The sequence below is a fragment of the Balaenoptera physalus genome, assembly GCF_965194825.1.
Source record: "Balaenoptera physalus genome assembly, chromosome: 1".
NCBI lineage: Eukaryota > Metazoa > Chordata > Mammalia > Artiodactyla > Balaenopteridae > Balaenoptera > Balaenoptera physalus.
In genome coordinates this window covers 175082279-175110080 of record NC_138882.1, presented here as the reverse complement: position 1 = coordinate 175110080, position 27802 = coordinate 175082279, and the positions used below count along the sequence as shown (strand labels likewise).

The window sequence follows — 27802 nt, the reverse complement described above, 5'->3', positions numbered from 1 at the left end:
ACCAAATACCTGTTGTTCTTAATGTCCCAGCTGAAAGTCACTTAGCTTAGAAGCACAACAATGAACTAAATTCATTAGATATAACTTGAACTTGCTCACGATATCATCGTACTCAGATACAGAGAGGTGGAGTACAGAGAGGTGGCCGTAAGAAAGCAACACAAAGAGAAATTCTACCATTTCCAGGACAACAGCCGTGCAGAAAGCAAGTCCTGGCGCCCCATTTTCAGCTGCCGCAGAGGAGGGAGGGGGAGCTGCAAAGAGAGAACAGGACTTAGGTGGTGCTGGCTGGGCGGGGAAGAGGGAACAGCGCCCTGGGGAGGCATCTGGGGCCCCTTCTACCCCTCCCAGCTCAATTGGCTACAGAGTCTACTATGTGCTTCACAGCGTCTGGGGGTGGTGATGAAGAAGGGGTGCCCGGCACCCCTCAACTAGGTTTTGGTGACCACTCAGAAAGGCCAGAAAGACACTGATGAAAGAAAATGACTCTCAGAGGACAGAGCTTGGAGCGAGCCTGAGGAGATGGGGAGGCTTCCAGTGGGATGGGCGTGGGGCGACCCTGAGGCTGGTGTGTCTGGGTGTGCACCTGCAGAGTGGCAAGGGCACAGGAGCTGAACTCTCATTTCCCCACCCCCAAACCTGCTCCTCCTCCCACGGTCCCCGTCTCCCCAGCATCACTCAGTTGCTCAGGCCCCAAACCCTGGAATCATCCTGACTCCTTTCTTTCTCTCACAACCCATAACCCAATCCAGCGGCAAACACCGGATTTGGCTCCACTCCCTCCCTTCTGGCGCTACTGGCCTCCTTGCTTTTCCCTGGATGCAAATATGATTCCACCCCAGGGCCTTTGCATTTGTTGGCTCCTCTGCCTGAAACATTCTACACTGAACACGTGGACATGGATGGCAGATTCCCTCCCTTCTTACGGGTCCCTCCTCAGGGAGGCCTTCCCATACCCTCCTATCCGCTTACCCTGCTTTATCATTCTTGAGAGCACTTATCACTTCCTGACTGTCTGTATGTGCTCACGGACGGTTCCCCTGACCCAGAATGCGAACTCCGTCAAGGCAGACTGTCCCAATCGCTGTCGTGTCCGTAGCACCTAGAGTTGTGCCTGGCACACAGTAGGCTTGCAATCAGTATTTGCTTAATGGATGATCGTCTCCTGCCTCAGTGACCTAACAAGGTTGTTGTGAGGACCACGTGAGACCCAGACATGGGAGCACTGAGCAGACCAAAAGAGTCTGCTCACACCGAGTGGCTGGTTGGCCGTCTCCCGTCCAGATTGCTCAAGGGCAGGGACCCTGTCCTACTCACCGCTGACTCTCCAGCACTTAGCACAGAGCCTGGCACAGGGCAAGGGTAAAACTTGTTTGTTGAGTCTGCATGACTATTCGAGGGCAGAATTCCTGTCCTAATTTAACCTAATCTCCAGTGTTTGGCACTAAGCTTGTGTGCACTAAACACTAGCTGAACTGGCCTGAGCCTGAAGGAAGGGCTGGGGTTAGGGAGACACGGGGAAGGCCTTCCAGGCAAAGCCCCAGCGTCCGGAAAGGCAGGACAGGCAGAACAAGTGTAGTGTAGGCAGAGGACTTCTGGGCGTAAATGACAGTGAAGGCTGAAGAGGAAACCATTACTCAGATGGTCATCAAGCAGCCTTTCCTCTGGTCCTCACTAAAACCCAAGGCAGTAGACAACAGATGAGGAAACAGAAGTTCAGAGAGATCCAGACATGCACCCAAGATCACGGGTAATAGCAGAGCCAGGTCACAAAGCTGAGACCACTGACCCAGTCCAGTGCTCACCCAAGGCCAGACTGTGAAAGGCCTTAAGTAGCCTGGAGAGAGAATTCTGGGTCAACCTGGTGAACCAGGCAGAGCTGCTGGAGGGTTCTGACAGAGGTGGCGAAAAAGTCCTGCCTGCAAGCACCTTGGGGAGGGAGTCAGGAAGATGGTGCTGCCCCCAGGCTCAGCACCCTGGGGTGGAGCAGAGCTCTCCAACTGCCCAGCCATCAAGTCTAGGCTCCAGGGGCAGCCGGCACTGCTTCCTGCAGATTCCAGCAGGTGGACAAGCCCAGCCCCCATCTCACCTCCAAATGCCTGCAGAGACCAGGAAGCAACATTGGGAGAGGAAAAGGGCCTGAGCCAAGCCCAGGGTGCGGATCAGGAGATCTGGATTCCAGTCTAGATCCTGCCACCACCACCTCACTAGGTGCTTTCAACAAGCCCTTGCCTTTCTCTAGCCTCAGTTTCCCCATCCTCAGAGGCATGTTGAGAGCCTTTCCAGCTCTGACATCTGACCGATGAGCCCTGCTGATGGACAAAGCTGGGGCTCTGTCATACCGTCTCTGTCCATGCCAACAAGCATGATGTCTGGGCCCAGAACAGTCTTCATGCAGAGCAAGATTGCACAAGCAGCATGGGGCAGTGTACAGAGTCCTGGTCTGCCAACAAGGGAGTTGGCTTCTGTTCTAAACTTGAACTTCTCTGTGATCTCTGGCAAATCACGGTACTGCCCTGAACCCCACTTCCTTCCCCTCTAGCATGGGGATAAAGCAATACCATGGCACAGGGTGTCTGTGAGAAAGAGGAGGGAATGGAGGTAAAAAGACTGAGAGGAAAATAAAACAAACACCCAGAGAGCTGCGGCAATCACCGTGACGACTCCTCTTTCAAGGAAGACGTGGAGGGAGGACACATCTTGGAGGGAGGGGTGGGATGGCAAGGGGCCTCTCTGCTCCTGGGGGGAGCAGGGCATGTCTGCCCTCCAGGGCTCAGCTTATTGTGTGGCCCAGCGTGGCTGCCACCTGACTTGGGTTCCACAAGAGCACAGCAGGAATATGGTGACGCCAGAGGTGCTGGGCCCTCCGCGGGAGCAGAGACTCACTCCGAAGCCTCGGCCCAGCCAGGCAGCCAGGCCCTAGTGAGAGGAGGAACCCCGGTCAGGCGGCAGTCTGCACTAGAGGCAGCTTCTCCTGGGGGCCCGGCAGCCAGCTCTCTGGGGGACTGAGGCAGAGGGACCAGTCCCGGGCTTGTAGGAGGGCTGGGCCAGGGGAGGCAGTCCAGGTGCAGGCTGGGAGCGAGACGGCTGGGAAGGGAGACACTGAAAAAACACACCGGGGTGTCGCCTCAGAATTCTGTCCCAAGTTTCAACTCAAACTCAGTTACCAGAGGAGGCAGGGAGGCTGGTCTTGAGAATGCAGCAGCCTGGTTTCCTGGCTCTGCCACCTACTAGCAGGCACTCAACCTCGGAGTCTCCATTTCTTCATCTGAAAAGTGGGGCTCATAATCATTTCTATGTCAAAGGGCTGTCCTGAGGGTCCGAGGAGATGATATATCTGGAGCAAAGGGCTGCCAAAGAAAGTGCTCAGCAAAGGGCATGGTCCCATCACTGTCTCCCCAGTCACAGGCCAGAGAGGGCCCGCTGGCACCAGAGCACGGCTGCCAGGGAAGCAGCTGTCAGGAGACCAGGGCACCTTCTGAGGCAGCCCCTCCAAAGCAGAGCTTGGTGCCCTGTCCCTGTCATCACTGGTTCCAGGCTGAGCCTGGCTGGCAGGAGTTTCTAGAGGTGCTGAGAGAAGACGGAGGGGACGCTGAAGAGAGGCAGAAGCCCCACTGAACCTGCTTCTCGTCCCCTATAAGACCTGTAAAACCTTCTCCCAGGGCACCTGAGTACAGATCTTGAGAGCTGTGGATGCAGCTGGGGCCCTGCGGATGCAGGTTCCCTGAAACCTCGGCAGCAGAGTCCCTGCGGTTAAGCTGCTGGAGCTTCCCCCAAGCAGGTGCCCGAGGCATCCACCTCGGGTCTGCCCTGAAAGTCTCCACACACTTCTCCTGAAAACAGCCCAGTTGGCCGAGCGTCGCGAAGCTGGGGGTGGGGGGGGGCACAGAGGGAGCATTGGCGGGCCTCTCCCCGCCTCCTCTCCCTGTCCACTGGGGACAGTTTGCCACCTCAGGCCTCTGGGAGCCAGGAGATATGCGGAGTGGATGGGAGAGCTGAGCATGCTCAGAGGAGGCTGCCCTTTAGAGGACACAGTAGAGATGAGGATACAGCCGGCTGCAGGCCTTGGTCCTGGTGCCAGGAAGGCCTGGGGCTCCAGAAACAGCAAAGGGAAGTTGGACCTCTCCTGGCGAAGAAGATGGGCAGCAAAAAGCCACAGGAGGTTAGAAGAGGCAGGGCCTCCCCAGACCATTTCAATCTGACCCCTCCGTTTCACAGATGCAAAGAATGAAGCTCAGAGACAGGCAGGGACTTGGCCAAGGTCACACTGCAAAGTGGTGGCAGAGCCAGGATTCATACCCAGGACTCAATATTCCAAAGCTAGTCCTCACTTGGAACACAATACCACCCCTCATATTACTCCCACCTTTTTTCAAAGAACAACCTTTTTTCTAGCACTTCACTGTGATGCTTTGTACACGTTAACTACATGGTTCTCCTGAAAGTTCTCTGATACAGGTATTGTCATCCTCATTCTGCAGTTAAGAAAACAGAGGCAGAGAGAGGTGAAGGGGCTTAACCCAGGCCCTACAGCTGGTCTTTTTGACTCCAGAGCCACGGCTCAGCTAGGCTGCCTCCATCTCGAGCCCTGGCTTTCTGTCCTGCTGGCTGGGAGCAGAAGCCTCAGTTTACTTCCAGCTCTGTCACTCCCTTGCTGTGTGACCTTGGAGGTAAGCCACCCACCCACTCTAAACCTCTGATTCCCTCTACGTAACCCCTAGCAGTACCCACGTGCCCTGGTTCTGCGTGTGCTTTGCTTGCAGGAGAACCAGGAGCTATCTGGTACCCTAGTGAAGAGGAATGGAACTCTTGCAGAGGCACCTCCCAGGCCTGGGTTGGGCCTGTGCGCACGGCCTCAAGGGGCACAGCGTAGCCCTCCAGCTGCCCACCAGCATAGGAAGGGAGAATCACACCAAGCCCTGTGCTTTCTCATTTCGCCTTAGTAATGCCATGAGATAGGCAGTGTTTCCATTTTCTGAGGAGAAACTGAGGCTCACAGCCTAAAGAACTTGCCCAGATGGCACACAGCAAGCAACACAACTTGCTTGCTGTATTTGATCCCAGGACCGCCTGATCCCCGAAGACAAGCTCTGCCCTCAAGCCAGGCTGCTCAGTAGAAAACGACCTATAACAGCTTCCTACTGTCTATCACTCTCGTCCTCAGGGCACAGGTTCCGGAGTCCGGCTCAGATTGTGCGGGGAGAGCCTGGCTGGAGGCTGGGAGCCCATCAGTGAAGAGCCTGGCATGGAGGGGCAAGGTCCCAGGCAGGCTGAGAGGCTGCCCACCTGCCTACTTGCCTGCCACCAGCCCGCCCCATAGAAGGCAGTGCCCCGTGCCCAGGAAGGAGTAAAGAAAGTCTCCATGAACACATGCTTCCCCCTGGGCAGGGCCCATCGTATGATCCTTCACATGGTACAGAAGTGGGGATACCTGTGGCAGCAGAAGCTGGGAAAGTAGCCCCTGCAGGGCAGGACACGGAGGGCCTGGAACTCCGGCTGGAGCCCCGGTTCTAATCAGCTAGCTCAGTGGCCCAGCTTCTGCTTGAGATGGGGATGTTAATGATGACAGCCTCACTGAGGGCTCCTTAGTCCTCACAACTACCCAGTGACAGAGGCCCTTTCATGCCCACATCACAGATGAGGAACCTGAGGCTCAGGGGGGCTAGGTTACTTGCCCAAGGCCTCCTAGCCGGTAAGTGGCAGGGCCAAACAGGACTCCAGCCCAGGTAGCTGACTCCAGAGCTGACAGGTGCTCATCCTCCAGGGCGTTTCTCAGCCACGTTCCCCATCTGAGCCACAGAGAAAATGATGTGGATACCATTTTCTCAATTCTCTGAAGGATGGACCTAACTAGAACTATCTCAGAATGTTCAAAGGACCAGGCTGGGGGCCTCAGTATGCAATAACTATTGTTGTTATCAGTGGAAAGGAAAGAACACTGTCCCTGAATGCCAGTCCCCACACCGTCCTAACTATGGGCCTCGGGTTTGCTCCCCTGTGAGGGGAGGGGACCAGGGAACCTCAAATGGGTCTTTCACTCTGGCTTCCCAGGATTCAAGGTCACTCAGTTCTTCCACTTTCTGGTGCGTGTGACCCTGGGTAAGCTAGTTAACCTCTCCAGAGCACAGGGTCCTCATTTATAAATGGGGACACTTCCACCCACCTCACAGGGTCAGGTGAGCCCCATTGAGTTGATGAAGGCAAAGGGCCTGTGAGGTCAGGCTCAAGCACCAGGTGGTGGTGCCTCCTATTCTTTGAGCAGGACTCCTGTGACGTCACCATTCACTGCCTCTAGAACACGTGTCACTCCACAACCTCACCCTGAAAGCAGATACCAGGGCTCAGAGCCCCTCCCCAAGCCCCACCCTGGATCAACACGGCACTCCCAGGCAGGGCCTTGCCAGCTCCCTGGTATCACTGCCCTGGTGCTTTCATAATGAGCTACGGCTCCTAGACGGATGGGAGCCAGAGCACAGGAGCCATTTCCGCCGCTGTGTGCCTGGCACCACATGCGGTGGCTAAACACCGAGGAAAGTGGGGCCCTCCTGGGCTGGTACCGTGCAAATCTTATCATGCCAAATTCTTCCCGGGAAGGGGCAGGGTAGTGAGGCAAAGGCCCAGCCCATGCTGGTCAGGGTTTTGTTTCCGGATTCTTGACCTCAGCCTAGGCTGTAATCTCACAGGCCTGGAAGACGCCCCTCTACCCTCTCGCAGAAGCTGTGAGGGTGAAGCCTCAGGAGACCTGAACACTGAGCTGGAAGCTGTCTGAGCGACCACTCAGATCCAGGCCTTTGTCTACCTGAGGACAGGGGCAGCGGTGCTAACTTGGCTTCTTAGGAGGAGGAAGTGAGCTCCGTGGGGCTGGGGGACTCACACAGCCCCAGGTTTGGGGGTCCTAGACCAGGGCTGCATCTCCTATCCATCCAAGTCCCATCCAAGTCCCCGCTCCTCTGCCCCACCTCCCTGCTTCTCTGCTTTCTTGGACCAGGGGAGGGTGGGGACAGATCAGTGCCTGGAAGTTCTAGTCCCCAGTGGCCTCAGTCAGGAACCAGGGGGCGAGCACTCTTCCTCCCTAGCAGGGAGTCCCCACAGATAGGAGGCGGACCGGTTAGAGCCAAGCTCTGGTCCAGAGAGAGTGGGAACGGTGGGGAGGGGGGCGGCGGCGGCAGGCGGGGGTGAAGTGGGGTGCCCTGTGAAGCTGTAGCTCCTACGCCTCCCTTGGTTCAGGTCTGGCTCCATCACTTGCTGGCTCTGTGACCTTCCCCAGGCCACTGTTTCCTCACGTTTAAGACAGTGGGCTGAGTTAGCTTCTCAGAGGCCTCCTCTAGGTCCGACAGCCCCTGATTTTACATAATAACCAGCTCACATGCATCACTTTCCATTTTGCTTTGTACTTTCGCATACTTCGTCTCATTTAAACCTCATGGCGTGCTTCAGAGGCAAATATGGGTTCTCCTCGGTTAAAGATGAAAAAACCAAAGCTCAGGGCATTTAAGCCCAAGAACATATCCAGATAGGGCGCAACAGAACCAGAACTTGCACCCTGGGCTCCACATTGAGGAAAGCTGAAGGCAGTCCAGCCAGGCCAGGGCGAAAGGCCCAAGAGACCGGTTCAGGAGCTCACTTAGCCTGTCTCTCTCAAAGCTGCTCCACTGACACAGAGAAGGGGACTCTTTTAAAAGACCAGATTTAATGACAAAAGTAAGTTGCAAAAGATTACGGACAGCATGATTATTACTGTGAAACTATTTTTATTAAAAAGAACTTCATACAACTGTAGGGAAAAGTCCAGGCAGACACACTGAACTGTGAAGACTGATCAGCTCTGAGGAGCAGCTGGGGTGAAAGGTATGATTTGCATTTTTTTCTTTAAATACTTATGTAGTGTTTGTTGGTTGTTTTTTTTTTTCTCCTTTTTACAAACGACAGCAACAAAAATCTGGGGGGAATTTTCTGGGCAGCAGCTCTAAATCAAAACTCAGCATTAAACATGTTACTGTAATTGATTATCTCACTTAATTTTCACAAAAACCCTATGGAGGATAAGAATATTCATAGCAGCTTTATTCATAACTGTCAAAAAAGGGAACCAACCCAAATGCCCACCAACAGGAGAATGAACCAACTGTGGCTTACTCACACGAGGCGATGCCGCAAAGCTATGGAAAGAACAAACCTCTGGGACATGCAGAGATAAAGGGAAACCTCCCAGAAATGCTGAGCAAAAGAAGCCAGACACAAGAGTACCTGTGTCTGACTGCAGGTATATGGAGTTGAAGAACAGGTACAAACAAGTGACAATGACGGAAGACAAAATGGTGGTTTCCACAGGGGACAGTGGGGGTACAGACTGGGAAGGGCAGAGGGGACTCTAGGGGGGTACACAGACGCTCTTTATCTCCATCTGGACGTGAACATTTGTAAATAATCAGTGAGCCATACGTACACTTTAAGATCAGCGTACTCTACTGCGTGTATGTACGTTATTCCTCGATTAAATGAACAGAGGGAAAAAGGTTTAAAAAAACATGCAGGCGAGGGACTCCCCTGGTGGCGCAGTGGTTAAGAATCCACCTGCCAATGCAGGAGACATAGGTTCGATCCCTGGTCCGGGAAGATCCCACATGCCGCACAGCAACTAAGCCCGTGCACCACAACTACTGAGCCTGCGCTCTAGAGCCAGTGAGCCACAACTACTGAAGCCCATGAGCCTAGAGCCCGTGCTCTGCAACAAGAGAAGCCACTGCAATAAGAAGCCCGTGCGCTGCAACGAAGAGTAGCCCCCGCTCGCCACAACTAGAGAAACCCTGTGCACAGCAACAAAGACCTAATGCAGCCAATAAATAAATAAATAAATAAAAGAAAGAAAATTTAAAACAACAACAACAACAACACACAGGCGACAATTATTTCCAGATAAAAATGATGCTGGTAGGTCAGGTACTCAGCCCAAGGTTATACAGCTGGCAGGTAGTAGAGGTGGGATTCAAAGCCAGGTTTGTTAGCTTCTGAAGACCTTAAGCCGCCAGGCTATACTGACCCCTGACTGCCCCGAAGGATGCCCTGAATCTCCCAATGGGTCCCTGTGTCACTGCAAAGGCAGCCTTGCCCCTGGGTTCAAGACCGTCTAAGACCATCTGGCTCTTCACTGTTATCACTGTGGTTCAGTCACCTGCTCACACCAAGTGGATGGAGCCTGGCTCCCCCGAAGGCTCGGCACACTGAGGGCTGCGGTTTAACCGGCGAGGCCAAAAAGGAGCAGAGGCCACGCCCACAGCTAACACCTTGGGCCCACTGGGAGCTAGGATGCAAGGAGTGCTCTGTGCCAGGAGCGGGTGCCTTGCCTGGTACACACCCACTTACCATAATAGGCCCTGGCCCACAGTGATGGAATTTCAGATGTGTAAGGATAGCTAAGCAGCAGTGCTGGGCCTGGGCTTGGCTCTGATACCCAGCCCAGCACTCCAGCCATGAGGATTCACTGCCTCACATTCTCCCATTAGGACCCCAGCTCCTGTTGACCCAGAAAAGCCAGACCCTGCCAGTCAATCTCACCCTTCTTCCCCACCAGGGACCAGGAACAGAGGAGCTCTGAGGAACTTGGCTTCCCCGGAGCCACCACATTCTGCTTTAAATTTCCAGCCTGCCCAGGCTCCCCCTCCCCCTCCAAAGGGAGCCACCTCCTGCTGCTTGGCATGGATCTCCCTCTCCCGCTACATCCTCTCCACTCTCTCCCCAACTCCTACACAATCCTTGTCCCAAATCATTTCCTGCAGCTTCCCATCTGATCAGTTTCTTAGGAAGCATAATTATCCAGGGAGGGAGGAGGTGGAAAATTCCCAGAGCCAGGAACACTGGGGAAAAGTTCATCCAGTTCATTCTCCACCTGCCAGGAGAGCCTCTGTCCTAAACACAAGCCAGTCAGTCATGGTCACATCTCCCTCCTAAACCTCCGCAGTTCCCACCACTACACTACAGTTCTCGCGGCTCTGCAGTGAATCAGAAGCCTTTCTGATCTGGCCCAACTTCGGTGCGGGCCTCATCACCACTACATTCTAAGTGACGGCGCCAGAACTGAGACCGTCTGCCACCAGGGCCCACGCTGCATTGTGCCGCCTCCCTGTGTCACTTCAGCCTGCCTTGTATTTAAGCTGTTTACATGTCTATCTCCCACACAGCCCTGCCATTGCGTAGTAGGTGCTCAGAGGCAAGCTGAGGAGGAGGTGGGATGCCCAGGGGCAGCCGCCTCACCCCTGCAGAAGGGCCAGAGGACTGTTTCAGAGGAACAGTGCAGGAGGGAAGGAGGGAAGGGCCACTCACTCCATCACAGAAGAGCTCCGGACCAGGAGCTGAAGACCTGCACTAGCCCAGCTCTGCCACCGCCCCCCTGTGGCCTGTGGGCAAGTCATTTCCTCTCTGGCCTTCTGCTTCCTCCTCTGTGAGATGAGGAGGCCTGGCCGCTGCTCGGTGCTCTGCACGGCACTGTCACCGAACCTCCACAACTCTGCCCGTCAGTCACCACACAGCTGCAAGGACAGGAGCTGGGATTCGAGTCCAGGCCTTTTAATCCCCAACGCCCTTATCTTTTCCCATTACACCTCCTGGACTCCTAACTCTGTCTCTAGCATCCCTCCCAACAATCAAGTCCAATTCTCTGATTCCAGGCCTGCCCTTTCTGGGCCTGATAACTCCCCAGGCCACGTGGGACCGTAAGGTTCAGGCGGTAAGAGGCATGTCAGGGCCCTGGTGCTTGGCAGTGCCACACCTCCCACATGACAGGTCTGGCGACATCCTGCCTAGAGGTGCTGGGGCTGGGCAGGGGAGGGGGCAGGAGTCCAGCAGAGCCTGGCACCTCGCTCAGCCCCTCCCCTCGCCACGTGCTCTCACGCCCTCCCTATCCACTCCTCCCTGGGCACGGCTCTCCATCCTGCTCCTGGCCTGGCCAGAGATGCCTGTTTGGAAGCTTCACTCTTGTTGCTCTCACAGACCTGGCTGAGTAGCCCTGGGCCAGGGTCCTGCTTTGCTTGGCTCGCTGTGGCCAGCCCAAAGCCAGAGCCGACCCTGGGAGCCATCTCTTGACCCCTAGGCTGCTCTGCACATCCCTCCCCAGCTCAGTGGCATTGCACGCACCTAGAATCCAATCCAATGCCTAACCCAAGGCCCACGGGCCAAGCAGGGTCTGGCCCCCGCCTTCCTCCCTGTCCTCACACCGCGCCTCCCTCTTATTCTACCCCAGCTTCCTCAAAGACGCTCTCCTCAGGGGCCCTGATCTTTGAAAGGTGGGCTCCTTCTTGTCATGTGCTCAGCTCAAAAGCCAGCTCCTTAGAGAGGTCTTCGCTGACCATCCAAAGTAGCACATCTTTCTCATATTTATTTTCTTCCGGACACTGATCACTGCCTGACGTTGTGTCCACTGTGCAACACCCCACACTGGCCCGTGAGCCCCCTGACATCGGGATCCTCCTCATCTTGCTCCCGGCTGTGTCCTCAGCACCCAGAAGACTGTCTGACGTGGGCCAGGGCGGGGGGTGGTGAGGCGTGTGCTACATATTAGACTAGGTGGCCAGGGAGGCCTCTCTGAAGAGACGGCATCTGACCCAGAGCATGAATAAAGCAGCCGGCCTGCGGCCATCTCCAGGCAGTCTACCAGGCTGGGGAAAGCAAGCGCCGCGGCCCTACGGAAGGGGAAGAGGTCTGGCAAGGCTTGGTGTGTTTGAGGAACCCAAGAAGGTTGGTGTGAGTGGTGGGGAAAGAGCAGCAGGGAGTGAAGGAGAGAGAGGTATAGGTCACACCTCTCCTGGATTTTATCCCAAGTTCATCAGGAAGCAACTGAAAGGTTTTAGCAGGGGAACACCACATTGTGAGTCACGTTTCTAAACGACCCCACTGGCTACTCTGTGGAGAGCTGATTACAGGCAGAGGGGAGTGGGGCCAGGAGGCCACTGGAGGCATCCGGGTTAGAGATGCTTGTGGCTTAGATAGGGAGAGCAGAAGTGGAAATGGAGGGAAGAGGAAAGCGTTCGATCCGTGGAGCCATCTGTCCACCGGCCTGAGAGGCCTGGCCGACTCTATATCCCTCTGGCTGGAGTTCTAGACGCCTGGGAATCCAGCCCAGCCCACCTACCCAATCTTATTTCTCAGTGAACCCCAGCCCAGACTTTCCCCCCAGCTGGCTGGGCCTCCTCTCAGCTGCCCAGTCACACATGAAGCAGGTGCTGCAATCCTCACTTGACCTGCCACCTGCCCTCCCCTTATGAGGGTCTAGTGAAGGCACCTGTGCAAAGGCCCCTGCTCCCTGCTCATTTCAGCCACATTTCTCCCCTCTCTGAAGTCCTCCTGGGCTTTGAGGCAGTGGCACAGCAATCATCAAGCACTTAATTATTCCCTCTTCCACTTTCCCAAGGTAGCTGTAAGCTGGATAAAGGCAAATACCATGACTCGCACCCTTCGGGGCTGTCGTGACACTCAGACAGTGATGCGCTGTGTGGAGCCCTCAGTACAAGGCCAGGCACTCGGTAGGCCTCACTCAATGGTAGCTTCCTCCTTATCGCCTGCATATGAGGACACCCATCCCTGGTGCTCACTGTCCCACAGGGAGGCTCAGCTTCTCTGCCCAGCCAGGCACGTGGGTTAAGTACGTTTTGGGGGTGCGTGAGGTGGAGGGGATGCAGAATGCCCCAAAGGGTTTCAAAAGCAAAAGTCAATGGCTCTGCACTATCTATGCTCTGCATTATCCACATCTCGTCTTTCTCCAGCTCCTCCCTCCATGTGAAATGAGCAAACTCCTGCTTAACCTTCAAGCTCTGGGAAGCCTTCCTGATCCGCCCCCCACCCAACTCCTCCCGTGCACCCACAGTCCTGTGGGCCCCTGCTGTGGCACTTCACAGCACATGGCAAGTGCCAGTTTCCATGTCAGCCGCTCCCACGAGGCTGGGATTATATTTATTCATCTTTCCATCTTCAGCACAGCATTTATCACGCACAAATCAGTGTTTACTGAGTGTGTGTCTCCCCCTCTTCCAACTGAAGGCCAAACTCAGACACTTCAGCTCATGGTCTCATTTTATGCCCACCCCAGTCCTGGTGACATTCAGCCCTACCCCAATGTCCTCCGGACCCCTTACCTAAAACCATCCTCCACTGCTAGACTTCACTCTCATCTCCACTTCCTTTATTTTACTTTTTTTATTTTTTAATTTTTTTTGGCTGCTCTGCGCGGCTTGTGGGATCTTAGTTCCCCAACCAGGGACTGAACCCGCACCCTTGGCAGTGAGATCATGGAGTTCCAACCACTGGACTGCCAGGGAATTCCCTCCTTTTCCTTTAATGTTACAGGACAGTGGTGACTCCCATTTCTGAGCACTTATGATGTGCTCGGGGCTTTACAGACATAACCGCATTTGATTGGGAAGACTGAGGCTCACAGGGTGAGGTGATTACGAAGTCGCAGAATCTTCTGCTCTTAACGCTGGCACAGATCACCGGGCACCTCATCACAGCTGGGCCTATTTTAAAAATCATCATCTGGGGGCTTCCCTGGTGGCGCAGTGGTTAAGAATCCGCCTGCCAGTGCAGGGGACACGGGTTCGAGCCCTGGTCCAGGAAGATCCCACATGCCGCGGAGCAACTAAGCCCGTGCGCCACGACTACTGAGCCAGCGCTCTAGAGCCCACGAGCCACAACTACTGAGCCCGAGTGCCACAACTACTGAAGCCCGCACGCCTAGAGCCCGTGCTCCACAACAAGAGAAGCCACCGCAATGAGAAGCCTGCGCACCACAACGAAGAGTAGCCCCTGCTCGCCGCAACTAGAGAAAGCCCGCACACAGCAACAAAGACCCAACGCAGCCAAAAATAAATAAATAAATAAATTTATTAAAAAACCATCATCTGTTCTGCAATATTTAGTGCTTTTATAGCTACACATCAAATTGTCATACAAAATCGTGCTTTGCTCATTAAATGTTTCAAGTGAAAAGTCTTGCTACTCCAGCTAGGTGGTGAAAGGACTGTTATGTAGGAGAAACAGCATAGGACTTGGAATGGGAAGCCCTGGGTCTGGTTTCAGCTGTGCCATAGTCAGGCTATGTGACCGTAGGCAAGTCACCTAACCTCTCTTGGCCTCAGTTTCCTCATTTGTAGAAAGGAGAAGAACAGTATCTGCCCAAAAGGTTTCCTGATGCATGCCGGAAAGTGCTCTACCCACTTCATTAAAATAATAAATTTTGGGACTCCCCTGGTGGCGCAGTGGTTAAGAATCCACCTGCCAATGCAGGGGACATGGGTTCGATCCCTGATCTGGGAAGATCCCACATGCCACGGAGCAACCAAGCCCGTGTGCCACAACTACTGAGCCTGCGCTCTAGAGCCCGCGAGCCACAACTACTGAGCCCATGTGCCACAACTACTGAAGCCCACGTGCCTAGAGCCCGTGCTCCACAACAAGAGAAACCACCGCAGTGAGAAGCCCATGCACCACAACGAAGAGTAGCCCCCGCTCGCCGCAACTAGAGAAAAGCCCACGCGCAGCAACGAAGACCCAACGCAGCCAAAAATAAATAAATAAAATAAATTTATTTTAAAAAAATAATAATAATAATAAATTTTATTTACCCGCAACCACCTCACCCCTGTGTTTAGCACAGCACTGGATGCCCAGCAGGGCATCAGTAAGTCTTGCTGAGTGATTTTTCAGTTGCTGGGAGATTCAGAAGTCACAGAAAACAAGCTAGTATTTCTCCTCCTCCTGATCCTAGAAGGACTCCTAAGTGCCACCATTTATCATATGTTCAGAATGTGTCAAACCTGTGTCATGCATCTTACAAGGGTACTCTCCCTGAACCCTCCTAACATCCCTGCCAGGTGTTACCCCATGTTGGGGAGGATCAAAATGAGACACAAACAGGGTAAAGTGACTTGCCCATAGTCAAGGTGCTACAGTGGTAGAGCTTAGATTTGAACCCAGGTCTGTCAAGTTGCGAAGCCTGTGTTCCTTACCACCATGTCTCCAAAGGAAACTGCTCTGGGACACTCCTCTGCAATCCAAAGGTCCTCCCCCGAGTAGAAGCTTCTGGCTGTGCCCAGTGAGCCCTGTTTCACTCGAGCATCTCATCTAAATCCTACCTATTCTTTAAGGCCTAGTTCACCAGTCACCTCCATAAAGCCTCCCAGATCCTCCCAGGTGGGAAGTTCTTTCTGCCTCCTCTAAACCCTCAAAAAATTCCATCTGCACCTCGACGCGCACCCACTTTCTACTGCCTGACTCTCCTGCAACTATACTGAATTTCTCAGACCAGTCCTTGAGCTCCTTGAGAGAAGCAGTTCTTGTGCATCTTTGTTTGTTCCACCAGCCAGGCAGGCCCAGAAGGGTGTGGTAGGGTGCCAGCTCCCCTCCCCCACTGAGCTGTAATCTGAGTCTTGGGCTGGGCTCAGTGAGGTGAGCTGGCCCTGCCTCCACACTGGCATCCTGCCTACCTGGTACTGCATCCAGATTCCTGTGGGCCCTGGCCCCAGGAGATAAGATCTCATTCCCTGGTTTGAGGGCAAAGATGCTATAAAAAGCAGAGCACCCAGGCTCAGTATTGGCTTGTGAAGGAGTACAAAAGCCTGAAGAATTTGATGGGTGAGGGCAGAAGTTTCTGGGTCCCAAGGCTTGCACTTTGTTCTCCTGCAAGGACCTGTATGACCAAAGCCAAATGGCTTCTCAGCCAGGAACAGCTCTTCTGATGGATAGTCCAGCACGAAGCTGCCCTTCCTTAGGCTTTTAGGGCCCACTAGAGAGGTACCAATGCTTAGATACCAACATCAAGGCCAAAGACCACAGCCCCTCCTCTTGGTCCAGCTCTTACTGCCTAGAGACCCCTGAGTTAGTTAACAGAGCAGGGAAAGCCCTCCCTGCCCTGCCGTTAATTCACATGTGGCTCTGGGCACATCCTCTCTGGGCCTTAATTGGGAGATGAGAGGACTGGATCAAAACATCTCCATCGGGCTTCCCTGGTGGCGCAGTGGTTGAGAGTCTGCCTGCCAATGCAGGGGACACGGGTTCGAGCCCTGGTCTGGGAGGATCCCACATGCCGCGGAGCAGCTGCGCCCGTGAGCCGCAATTACTGAGCCTGCACGTCTGGAGCCTGTGCTCCGCAACAAGAGAGGCCGCGATAGTGAGAGGCCCGTGCACCGCGATGAGGAGTGGCCCCCGCTTGCCACAACTAGAGAAAGCCCTCGCACAGAAATGAAGACCTAACACAGCCATAAATAAATTAATTAATTAAAAAAAAAAAAAACAAAAAAACATCTCCATCTCCCCTTTGGGCCCTGGGGCCACAGGCTATGATAAGGTTCTTTCTACCTCTAACATCCTACAGGTAGAATAATATTGTCTACTTTTGCTCCCGGAAGCAGGGTCAGAGCAGGAGATGGGGGTCCTCAATCCAAGAAACAGCAGAGGCCAATCGGGGCTGCCTAGTATTGTGCCCTCAAAGCCTGTCCCCTTAAGAGGCAATGCCTTGTTTCTGCTGCCTCCAAGGTAGCTGCTTCACGTAACAGAGTCTCAGAGGACTGTCTGGGCCCTGGCCACTTTAGGAAAAAGGGCAGGAGGACTGAGTTACCTCCCAGGGTGTCAGCTGAGCTCACCTTGGAAACCCAGCAGAACCAGGGGGCAGAATGAACCCAGTACTTTCCCTGTCTACACTGGGCAGGGGGAGCCTGCTTCATCTGCTTTGATCCCCAATCCAGAAAAGTTTTTCTCTACTTTACAGAATCATCTTTCCTCCTCTTCTCCTGGGACACAGCTTGTTCACTCTGACTGGGTTCATTCCCCTTGCCTAGAAGGAGTCCTGCAGTTCCCCAGGCAAACCCCTCTCATCCCAGAGGTAAGTACCACTTCGTCCAAGGAAAGCCCTTTACCCTTCTTCAGATTTCCACAGGACAAGGGCCAAAGCTCTTAACCTTTGGCCGGGCGGCAGGGGCACAAATCCTGCTGAGAATCTGTGGCTACTATGGGCTTTCTTCCTCTGATACAAAGACACAAATGTCTGCAGATATTTGGAGGGGGACGGTCCATGGGTCCCCTGAACTCCATCAAGAACTCAGAAAGAATCTCAGAAACCTAGATCTAGATCCTAGAAGAACAGCAGGTCACCCAGGCCATTCTTCCACCTAAGCCAGGATCCCTTCTAACAGCAAGTCCCCCTGAGTGATGTTCCTCTTCTCCACCTGGCCCACTGCTCAAGATCACCTCCTTCAGGGAGCCTTCCCTTGTCTCTCCCCCTCCTCTCTGAGCCCCTCTGCATCCTAGCCAGAGCCACACAACTTCCCACCTGTGCTTTCTCCCCTGTGTGTTGTCTTACTTCCCCAGCAAGAGAGCTGGCTCTCTGCAGACCCATTCATTTAACCCCATAACCCTGAGCTAGAGTTGGAGATGACCATTACCATGAACTTGAGAATTCTGTGCTTTGAAGCCAGTGCTCATGATAGCAGTGGCCCATTCCCCCAAAGGATGGGGCTGTGGAGATCTCCTTCCGAGGGCCTCAGTCTGCCCAGGCCTCACCAGAGGAGGGGCTCCTCTAGGACAACTGCCTTTCCTGCTGGAAAGTCCCGGAGAGCCTTTCAACAACTGAAATCAACAGACAGGGAAGCTAAGGCCCAGGGAGGCAAAATGACAATATTCAAGAAAGAGGCAGAGCTAGGACTAGGACCCAGGTCCCTGATTCCCAGCCTGGAGCTCTTTTCCTTACACAAGTGGCTTTATTAAAAACTAAATTCGGTTACAATAGCCAGGACATGGAAGCAACCTAAGTGTCCATCAACAGATGAATGGATAAAGAGGATATGGCACATATATACAATGGAATATTACTCAGCCATAAAAAGAAACGAAATTGAGTTATTTTTAGGGAGGTGGATGGACCTAGAGTCTGTCATACAGCCTGAAGTAAGTCAGAAAGAGAAAAATACCGTATGCTAACACGTATATATGAAATCTAAAAAAAAAAAAAAAAGGTTCTCACGAACCTAGGGGCAGGACAGCAATGAAGATTCTGATGTAGAGAATGGACCTGAGGACACGGGGAGGGGGAAGGGTAAGCTGGGACGAAGTGAGAGAGTGGCATGGACATATATACACTACCAAATGTCAAATAGATAGCTAGTGGGAAGAAGCCACATAGCACAAGGAGATCAGCTCAGTGCTTTGTGACAACCTAGAGGGGTGGGATAGGGAGGATGGGAGGGAGACGCAAGAGGGAGGGGATATGGGGATATATGTATATGTATAGCTGATTCACTTTGTTATAAAGCAGAAACTAACACACCATTGTAAATTATACTCCAATAAAGATGTTACAATTAAAAAACAAAAAACAACTAAATCCGGGAATTCCCTAGTGATCAGTGGTTAGGACTCCACGTCTTCACTGCTGAGGGCACGGGTTCAATCCCTGGTCGGGGAACTAAGATCCTGCAAGCCTCACAGCCACACACACAAAAAAGATTAAAAACTAAAATCTGCCCTCACACTCACACTCATATACGCACAGGGAATTTCTGAAAAGATGCACGAGAAAGTTAACAGTGGTAACCTCTGGGGAGTATGACAGTGGAGGTGGTCAGAGAAGTGAGGAGGAAAACTTTTACTTTTTACCTTAATACCCCTCTCTACTGTTGAACATGTTTTATTTATTCATATTATAAAAATAAACTTGCCACAGAAAGGAGATTCTGGCCCCAGCCCACTCCCAACACACACACAAAAACAAAGAGAAGGCATAAGTCAACCTGTCTAGGTATAACTATAAATTAGCAAGACTGCCTTTTTGCATGGTTTATGGCACTGGTCTCATTAATTCACAGTCACAGTGCGGTTGATGACTCGATGAATCTTCCCAGGAAAAGCTTAATTCAATTAGGGCTCTCGGCAGCTCCCTGAGGAAGCTCTTGTATCTTGCTTTTACTTATACAAATTGAGGGTAAACCAAACAGATGCAGACTTTCCCAGAGAGACCCCACCCAGCCCAGAGAGGATGCCCTAGAAGACCCTCCATTAGAGCCAAGCCGAGGGAGGCAGAGGGGGAGGAAGGCGGCTGTGGCAGCAGCACTTACACAGGTGCTGGCTGACGCCTAGAGCATCACTCTGTGTCAAGCTGATTTCTTGTCTTCCTCAAAGGCTTCACATGGACACTATCTCTACACGGGAAGTCAGTCATGCACTTATTTGTCCCCCAAGTATTTAGGAGCCCTCCCTCTGTGCCAGGCACAGAGAAGAAAGCAAACAAAGGCTCTGCACTCAAGGGGCTTACATTCTTGTAGGAATCCTGTCCTAAGAATAGCTCTCTCTGTCCTGCCTGCTTGCCTAATTCCTCTCTATCTTCAAGACTGGCTCAAATTCCACCTCCTCTGAGAAGCCTTCCCTAACCACCTGTGCCCTCGGGGACTGCTTGTTCCCTCTGAACTCTGCCTCTGCCAGGAGTCCGCCGAGACCTCAGCACAGATGGACCATTTTCTCCAAACAGACTGGAAGCTCCTGGTGAGCCAGGCCTGGGTCTCACTCTTCTTGGTTCCCCGATGTGCCACAAGCTCAGAGCCCGCTGGCTGGTTTCAGCTGACCTGCCTCTACGACCCCACCTTGGACAGACGAATTAATTAGCTGCTCTCAGTCCTGGCTGGCCAGCCCAAAGCCAGAGCCTCTGTGAGTCTGCCCGGCACACAGCAAGTGCTACGTAAGTGTTAGCTACTTATTATTTTTGTGAGCTCATAGATTCTGCCTGACACAGCTGTGATGTCACCTCTCTGCTTTTCAGTGGCCTGGTCTCAGATAGGCCCAGTGCTGTGGAAGGGCCAGTCTGGGCTTAGGGGTAAGTGTCCCCCAAGGGACCGGGAAGGGGACTTGGGAAGGAATAGGAATTCTCATCCTGAATCTCACTCAGAGCTGCTTAAGGCTGTATGTTTTCAGGAAAGAGCTTGCCTGGGTAATTTGGGGAAACTCCAGGTTCTCAGCAAGTCAGTGTCAGAACTCAGGGGTCATGTACGACCTAACAGACTCCAAAACTGGCCCCGCATGTTGAAAGAGCTTTCAGGGGAAGGAAATGAAGTCAGCACGATCCCAGGGAAGGGGGGCAGCCCACTGATCCCGGCCCAACTCAAAACTTAGTTCAGTCAAAATTAGATTAGCCTGTAAGATTAAAAATACCCACATATAATCACGGCCTGCCTTAAAGTATCAGTTGATGTTTGTCAGCATCTAAAGAGATGGTTGGGCCCAGCGCAGTGTGTGCAGACAACCTTGGGGAGACATGTCTGACTCAGACGTTTACAGGGGGAGTGAGTGCTGCAGAAGGAGGCCCACACAGGCAATGGATGACTCAGGAATAACCCAGGTCCTGGGTTTGCTGAGTGAGCCTTCTCTCCCCACCACGGAAGGAAAGGGGGGCAGGTGGGGGAGGGTGACAGGAGGAGGGAGGGAGGGAGGGAGGGAGGCAGGCCCGCCGGCTGTGTACAGGCTGGCATTCCCGAAGGGAGCCCAGGGCTGCTGAGCTCCAGTGCCCTGTCCCTCCTGTGTTTCTGAATGCTACCACCTCTGAGAAGGGCTATTTGCTTCACGGTAAGACTTGGGGGGGGGGGGTGTCACAGTTTTCCCCCCCAACCCAAGAAATGATCCACAGAGAGCAGCCAAGACTTGAAATGCCTTTAATCCTTCCCTGTTCAAAATGATCATGGGAAAAATAAAACTTTTGAACCGAAAGGGAATCAGGGCATGATGATGAAAAGAACAAGAGCTCCAAAGTGAGACAGATCTGGGCTTCAACCCCCACTGTTTTCTAGCTGTGCAAGTACCTGACACAGCCTCTGCAGCAGGAGCTTAATAAGTGACAGCTAATATAATTAACAAATATTTAACATAAATATTACAAATTAGGAAATGAGGGCTCAGAGAAGTAGTGCCTTGCCTAAGGTCACACAGCTAGGCAGCAAAAAGCTAGCACCATACCATATCTCAGGGTCTCTTGACCCCTTCCCTCTCCTGCCCCATCCAGCATGTTTTCTGTTGTAATTCACTTCTCTGCCTCTCCCTTCTCCTCCCAGAGGGCCTACAACACAACAAGGGAAAGGAAAAGTTTCCATTTCAAAAGTTTGCTGCTCCCCAGACTGTGAGAATGACAGGTCCCAAGGCTGAGTCAGCCTTCACACTCTCACACACTTTCTTCATACAAATACAGGCATGCTTGAGGGGTTAAGAACTTGGAGTTAAGTTGGCCTGGGCTCCAGACCAACCCAAACCACCATGCTCCTTTAGCCCTTCGCTCCTCCAAGAGGAAACAGTGTCTCTCCTGTCAACTACTCAAGTTACCAACATGGATGTGCCTGGTCATTTACTCTAGTTAAAGACCCTTGGGACCTCTGGTCCCCCTTGGTCTTCACAATGACCTGACCAGGCGGGAAAGAGGACACGGCCTTGGGTTAGAAATCCAGGGATTGTGTCCTTTGCCACTTACTTGCTAAGTGACCTCAGGCAGGTCACAACCTGGGGCTCGGTTTCCTTAGATGTAAAATGGTTACATCAATACCACCTGCTATTCTAACCCACAGGACCACTGAGAAGATCGGAATTAAATACTGTACACGCAAGTGCTTTGGAAACAAGTTACAATACTAATGAGAATTACTACTAAACTCCACCTGCCTTACAAGGCTAAAGAGAGTTGTGCCATTTGCTCCCAGCACAGAGGCTGCCTCTCAGGGGATCCTGCTGGGCCCCAAGGGTAACCAAAAGCAGCCCAGTACCCTTCCAGCCCAGAAGCAGGAGATGGTAATCACAAGGTTAGCCATCCCCTGCTGGGAAAAGGAAACTACTCTTTAAGTGACATTCCCCTGCCCAAGCAGGGAAGAAGCAAGCTCAGTCAGACCACTGAGAGAGCAAAGAGATGGCAGGCAGGGTCACTAGCAGAGGACAAGGGATAGGCCCAGCCTGGCTGCGGGATTCAGGTACACATATGTGGACTCACAGGGACAGAGGATGGGCCCAAAGCCGGCACAGAACCCCTACAGCTTTCTCAGGGCAGGGAGAGGGCTTCCGCCATCAACAAGTGCCAGCCCCCAGAGGGAGTCCTAAAATCCCAGAAGGCAGGTGCAGTGAGCTGGGCACCCACCCCGTGCAGGGGCCCGGGCATCTGCTGAGGAGGACGTGAGGGGCAGGAGATGCAGCTGCACCCTGAGAGGAGACTGTGCCAAGGCTCAAACAGAAGATAAATGGCAATTCAGCATCACAGCAGATAACCCCTTTGGGCTGTTTCCTCATCTGTGAGACAGAGAGCCTTTATCTCATAGGATGATAGTAGGAATTAAATGAGATTACTTTTATAAAGTGCCTGACACCACTCTGTAGATACTTAATAAATGGTAATTCTTACTAAAACACACATCCCCCCCAACAGAAGAGATGTCACAGGGCAGGCTAGGCCTAATGCCAAAGTTGTGGATAAACAATAAGGGATACGGTTTTAGGGGAGAAATGAAAGCAACGGCTGCGGGCTGGAGTGGGCTGGGAAGACCGCCCAAAGTGGAGGAATCTGAACAGGCCCTGGAAGCTGCCACAGCACGCTGGGCTCTGTGCTAGCATTCCACGTTCGGTCTCTACATCCATCCTGGAAGGTAGAGACGGCATCCTTACCTTCCCGATGCGGCAAGTCAGGTTCAGAGAAACCAGGGGCCTGGTCACACAGGTACCGAGGGGCAGGGGCAGAGCCCAGGCTTTTGTGACAACATCTGTCCTTCCCACCAGAGCTGGAGGGGCTAGGTGGGGAGGGAAGGAGAGGCAAGGTGCACCTCATGGGTGTTCAACTGAATGAAGTCCAGGCGATATGACCAACAGAGGCCCTCTAAGTGTCCTGGAGCCTCAGGACACACATGTCCTACCTGAAGCTTCTTCCCAGTCCCCAGATGACCTCCCCTCCCACTGTCCTGCAGTCACTCAGCTGTTTTCCCAAAGAGGAAAAGGTCACCTCTTTCTTTTTGGAGACTTCCATCTGGGCTTCTAGAGACAGTTTCAAGGTGACCTTTAAGTTGTTCCTCTCTCATTCTGAGAAGTGAGAGAGGCGAGTTCTAGTCTTACACAGGAAACCAGTTGCTGGGTCTGATATCCACGCATGTGAAGTGGGCAATAATGATCCCCATCTCCCCTCCTCACAGACTTGCTCTAAGGAGGCAATGGCAGAACACACCTTGCAAACACCAAAACCAGAAAAAGCTGTAAGATGTGAAGGGACAAAGGAAGGTTTTCTTGTCTCTGGTCAGGAGACGAGATGAATACCTGCTTCATAGGCTGCCAGGAGTTCCGGGTCCGGGATATGTGTAAACAAACGGAGGGGGTGCCAGTGGTGAGCTGGGTTACAGTGAGGCTCTCCCTTGAAACAGGCACTGGAATGGGAGCCAGGTAAACAGGGACAAAGCGGAATTCACGCAGAGTCCGAACCACAATGTAAGGCGGGGCTGGGGGAGGGGAATGGGCCTACTTAAGGCTTGGAGTCATTCTCACAGTTCTCCCAATAGTCTAACCCCAACTCACGTCACGAGCCCCTCCTCACCAAGGAAAAGGCAAGAATCCCTGACTGTCAGAGAGAGAAAAAAGGCCCAGAGACGGGAAGTGACTTGCCTAATGTGACCCACTGAGTCACTTAGAAAAGAATCCAGCAGCATCTACTCTAGAACTTCAGCTCTAACCCCACCCTTCCCACACGCATCTCCGACAGTATCTACCTGAGGCTCTGCTCAACGATTAGGATAGGAGTGAGAACTGCACACAGCACCTTCTATTTTTAAAGGAGGGGTAACTTGCAAGGGAAGCAGCTGCCATAGATGACAGAATGAGGCCTCCAACATAGCTCCTACTCATGCTGGGGTGCTGAGAGAATAGGCAAGACCCCAAAATGAACTCCTAGGCTCCTGGGTATCTGACAGTCCAGAGGGAGCATGGTCTCGGCACACCCCCCATCCCCCAAGTCGGTTGGTGCCATGTCCCCTCCCCACAGGACCTGCTCTGGAGGCAGCTTAAGTGAAGGAAGAACAAAGTCAGTAGGACTGACTTTCAGTCCTTCCTGAAACCTTAAGGAAGGACTGCTGGTGGCAGCCCAGGTTGAGAGATTTGTAATCCTCCAGCCTCAGAGGAAGACTGTAGGAGGGGCTGAGGTAGGGATGCATTTACCTTAGGTGGTTGAAATACCAACAGGAGCAGCTGCAACTCACTGAGTGCTTCCTATAGGTACAAAGCCAGCTTTACGTGCGTTAATTTTTGTCATCATCACGCCAGCAGCATTATAGCTAGATACTATTATTTCCCCCTTTTTATACTTGAGGAAACTGAGGCTCAGAGAGGGTAAGTGGCAGAGTGGTGCCAACCTCAATTCAACACTGCAAAGGGGGAGTTCCCCAGTGGTCTAGTGGTTAGGATTCAGGGCTTTCAACTGCCGCAGCCCAGGTTCAATCCCTGGTTGGGGAACTGAGATCCTGCAAGCTGCGCAGCCAAAACAAAACAAAACAAAACAAAACACAAAACACTGCAAGGTAAAGGGAAAAATGGGCTTTCACTTTTTGCCACCTGAACTGGGACCCTTAAGATCTTTTGGCCATCTTTCTCTCTGCCCTCTTCCCAGGATGGCCAGATGCTAGGGCACCCCTGTTTTCAGAGGCAGAAAATTGCCCTATCAAGCCAGAGACACAGTCTCTTGGAACTACAAATGCCCTTGGAGATCATATCCAGCCTCCTCACTTTACGATGAGAAAACTGTGGCCCAAGGGTGAGTGACTTGCCAGGGTTACCCAAGTCAGCGGAATGGCAGAAATGTCAGACCAGCAAGAAGCCACAAAGATCAACTGACAAGTGGAGAGGCATGACTGGCCCAAGGTCACAGAGGGAGGTGGTATAAGAGGCCAAGTTTCCTAACTTCTAGACTGATACCCTTGTCATGGCACCACCTCTGCCAGCTGACCAGGGTCCCGGGCACAGTTTTGGCGGGGACAAAGCAGGCCAAGCCTGACCCCGTTAGGATTAGAGGTAATCAGGCCTGCAGAGACAAACTCCTGACTATCCAGAGTAGGATCTTTGTGGTCATGCTGTCGACCCACCAGAAGGCACTGAGACCCACAGTGTGTGCATTAGCCTCTAATGCCCTAACACAATGCCAGGTGAGGGGGTTGGAAAGAGGAGGGCAATTTATAAATAGTGCTTATGAGGCCTCTTCCTGGTCTCACACAGGCAAGTGACACATCAGTCACTTCAGCTTCTTACCAACAAATTAAGACACAGGGTTTCATGATTCAATTGATACGGTCAAATTTAGAGAGTCTTGCCAGTTTCACAGGTGGGCGAGACCTGCAGAAAAAGGCCCCAGCTTGTTCAAGGTCATGTATTTGTCAGAATCAGTACACATGGCTCCCCTTGCCCAGGCCTCGATTTTTTCCGGGAAGCTGGCTGCCATCAGGGGATAGGTGCTGGTGGCCCAGCTCCATGTGCAGGCCTGCTACTGTCACAGCACCAAAGCCCCGTATCAGGAAGCCAGCTCCTGGATCTGTCAAAACAGAAGCACGAGTGCCCTCCTGCAGCATGTCCCAGAGCCTGCCTCATACCAGCCTGGCATCGCCACTCAGCTCCTGCATGTCCTTGGGAAAGCTGCAAGGCTTCCTGCCAAAAGTCACAAACTCTCCAAACCCAAACCAGCAGAGTTGCAGGCCCCCGTGCCTTCCACAGCTAGCTGGGGGCTAAAACAGCAAAGGCAGCTTTCAAACTCCCCCACCCCCCGCCTCCCGGACACCACTTCAAGGGACTTCTGGGCTCTGCAGGCTCTGGTGAGCTCCATCAATCACCCAGCAGAGCAGAGCGCTCAGGCCTAGCAGGGAGACGATCCTCTGGAAGGGAACAACTCTTCTGTTTCCTTCTCCCAAAAAGAACGTTTCAAAGTCTCTTCAGATCAGAACATGCTGAGCTCCTCCACCTGTCCCTCTCCCTCTTGGATGAGCAGCTGGCAGGCCAACATGACAGCACCTTGAGACACAGCTGGGTGCAACCTGGAGATGAGCTGGGGCCAGACCAAGCTTGACCCTCCTCCACTCTCCCTCCACCCCCAAACCAGACTTCAGGAATTCCCAAGGCCCCTGTCCCATAAACAGTATAAGGAATGGCATTCCCAGGCAGGAAACTGACTCAGGGGCTCCTGACCAGCCTGGGCAGGCAAAGCTGACAGATAACACGCTGGGGATGAAGGAAGGTGAGGACATGGGGATGCCTCATCTTCCACCACACCTGTAAGTCTCCAGCACACAGGTCTCCCACTACACTCAAACTCCTTAGACAAACCAAGTAGAAATAGCCTCCATCCTGGAACACCCTCCCATGAAGCATGTAATTACACCAGTCGCTGTGGACAGAGCGGACTGTGCCACTTGCTGAAGACACTCCTGTCTCACACAGCTGGGTGCCTGGCTCCCCTCGGGGTCTGTCCCAGCCAGAGGAGACTTGCCAGGCCTGGAAGCCTCGCTGAAGGTACCTAGTACCTGAAGCATCCCATCCTCTCCCATGAACAATGCTGCCTCCAATCTTAGGAGGCCTCAGACCACAGAGGCCACAGAGCCCCCGTTTGAGAAGGACCACGATGATGGGATAGAGGCTGCCTACTTTACAGGAGTAGTCCAGACCTTTATTCCTAGGCAGCCTCAAGTGGTAAGGATGGTTCAAGAAGCTCATTAGTTTGGTGGCGGCGGAAGCATCGGGGGCGAACTGCACTTACCTATCTTCATAAGGCAGGCCAGCAGGATCCAGAGGGAGATTTCGAAGGGTGTGCGCACGTGTGTGTAGTCGATGCCCAGGACTGGAAAGGCCTTTCGAGATTTCAGGCTGTGTTCAGTGAAGGAATGGTTAACAGGGCGGCTCTCGGGGGCGAGCTCCGGTGGGGCGGTGGTGACCTCCCCAATGGAGCGTTCCCGTGGCGGCTCTGAGCCTCTGATGGTGCTGGCAGTAGGGCTGGGCTGGAGGCCATGGCTTCTAAGAACGGGTAGCAGCCCCACCAAGGCTACTGCCACGAGCAGGGAAGGGAAGATTCGAGGCGGAGAGAGGCCACAGACACCAGACCAGAGAAGCATCCTGCTGCCACCCTCGACCCTTAGCAAAGTGAGAGTAAGACCTGGGACATAGGTAGCAGGGGGTCAGCAACGGGGGAAGAGAGACTGGGGGAGTCTCTAAGCAAAGTTCATGTTTTAGAGATGTGTTTTTGTGGCAGCAGTCCTCTGGAAGTGGAGGAAGGCTGGGTTCACGATCTAGAACTCCAAACTGGGGAACAGGGACAAGGACTCAGGACCGTAAGAGAAGACCAAAAGGTCTGGAACTCCAGGCCTCGGAAAGGGGGTGGGGGAGGGGAGAGACTGCACCCTAGGGACAGAGGAAGGGACAGGATGGGTTGGATCCCAGGAAAGGAAAAGGAAAAGGGAGGGTGGGGACCCTCGGCTGAGGAAAGTGACTGGTGAGCTGGGACTCGGCTAAGGTAAGGGGAAGGGAGCCTGAGCTAAAGGAAGGGGATCGAAGGAGGTGAGACCCAGTCCAGGAGAAGAAGAGAGGGGGCTGAGAGCCCAGGCTGCGAGGAAGTGAAGCCAGAAAGCGGCCGGGAGTTTCCCCACCCAAAGAAGGACCGGGGTGCAGGCGCGCCGGGCTGAGATTCCGGGGAAATGGAGGGAGGCGGAAGGCGGAGGCAGGCGGCCTGGCGAGAGGGCGCCTTGGCGCGCGCTGAGGGCGGCTCGCGGTGGGCCAGCAGCGAAACGCCCCTCCTTGC

General features: G+C 53.3%; 1 protein-coding gene and 1 long non-coding RNA gene across 5 annotated transcripts in view; one reads left to right on the top strand and one right to left on the bottom strand.

The window, feature by feature from the left end:
- The window catches only part of SLC9A1 (solute carrier family 9 member A1), a 50500-nt gene extending 22706 nt beyond the window's left edge, over positions 1–27794 (bottom strand). For both annotated transcript variants that reach the window (XM_082440106.1, XM_082440105.1), the window contains exon 1: positions 26768–27794. In XM_082440106.1, the coding sequence (XP_082296232.1) occupies positions 26768–27119 (352 nt within the window). In that variant the 5' untranslated portion in view covers positions 27120–27794. The remainder of the gene's footprint in view (positions 1–26767) is intronic.
- LOC309650322 overlaps positions 211–27802 on the top strand; it is a 39667-nt gene continuing 12075 nt past the window's right edge. Inside the window, exons 1-2 of one of the 3 annotated variants that reach the window (XR_014257524.1) lie at positions 211–16867; positions 19367–19711. This is a non-coding gene — a long non-coding RNA (uncharacterized lncRNA). The remainder of the gene's footprint in view (positions 16868–19366; positions 19712–27802) is intronic. The other 2 variants (XR_014257525.1, XR_014257526.1) reach the window with 2 other exon arrangements.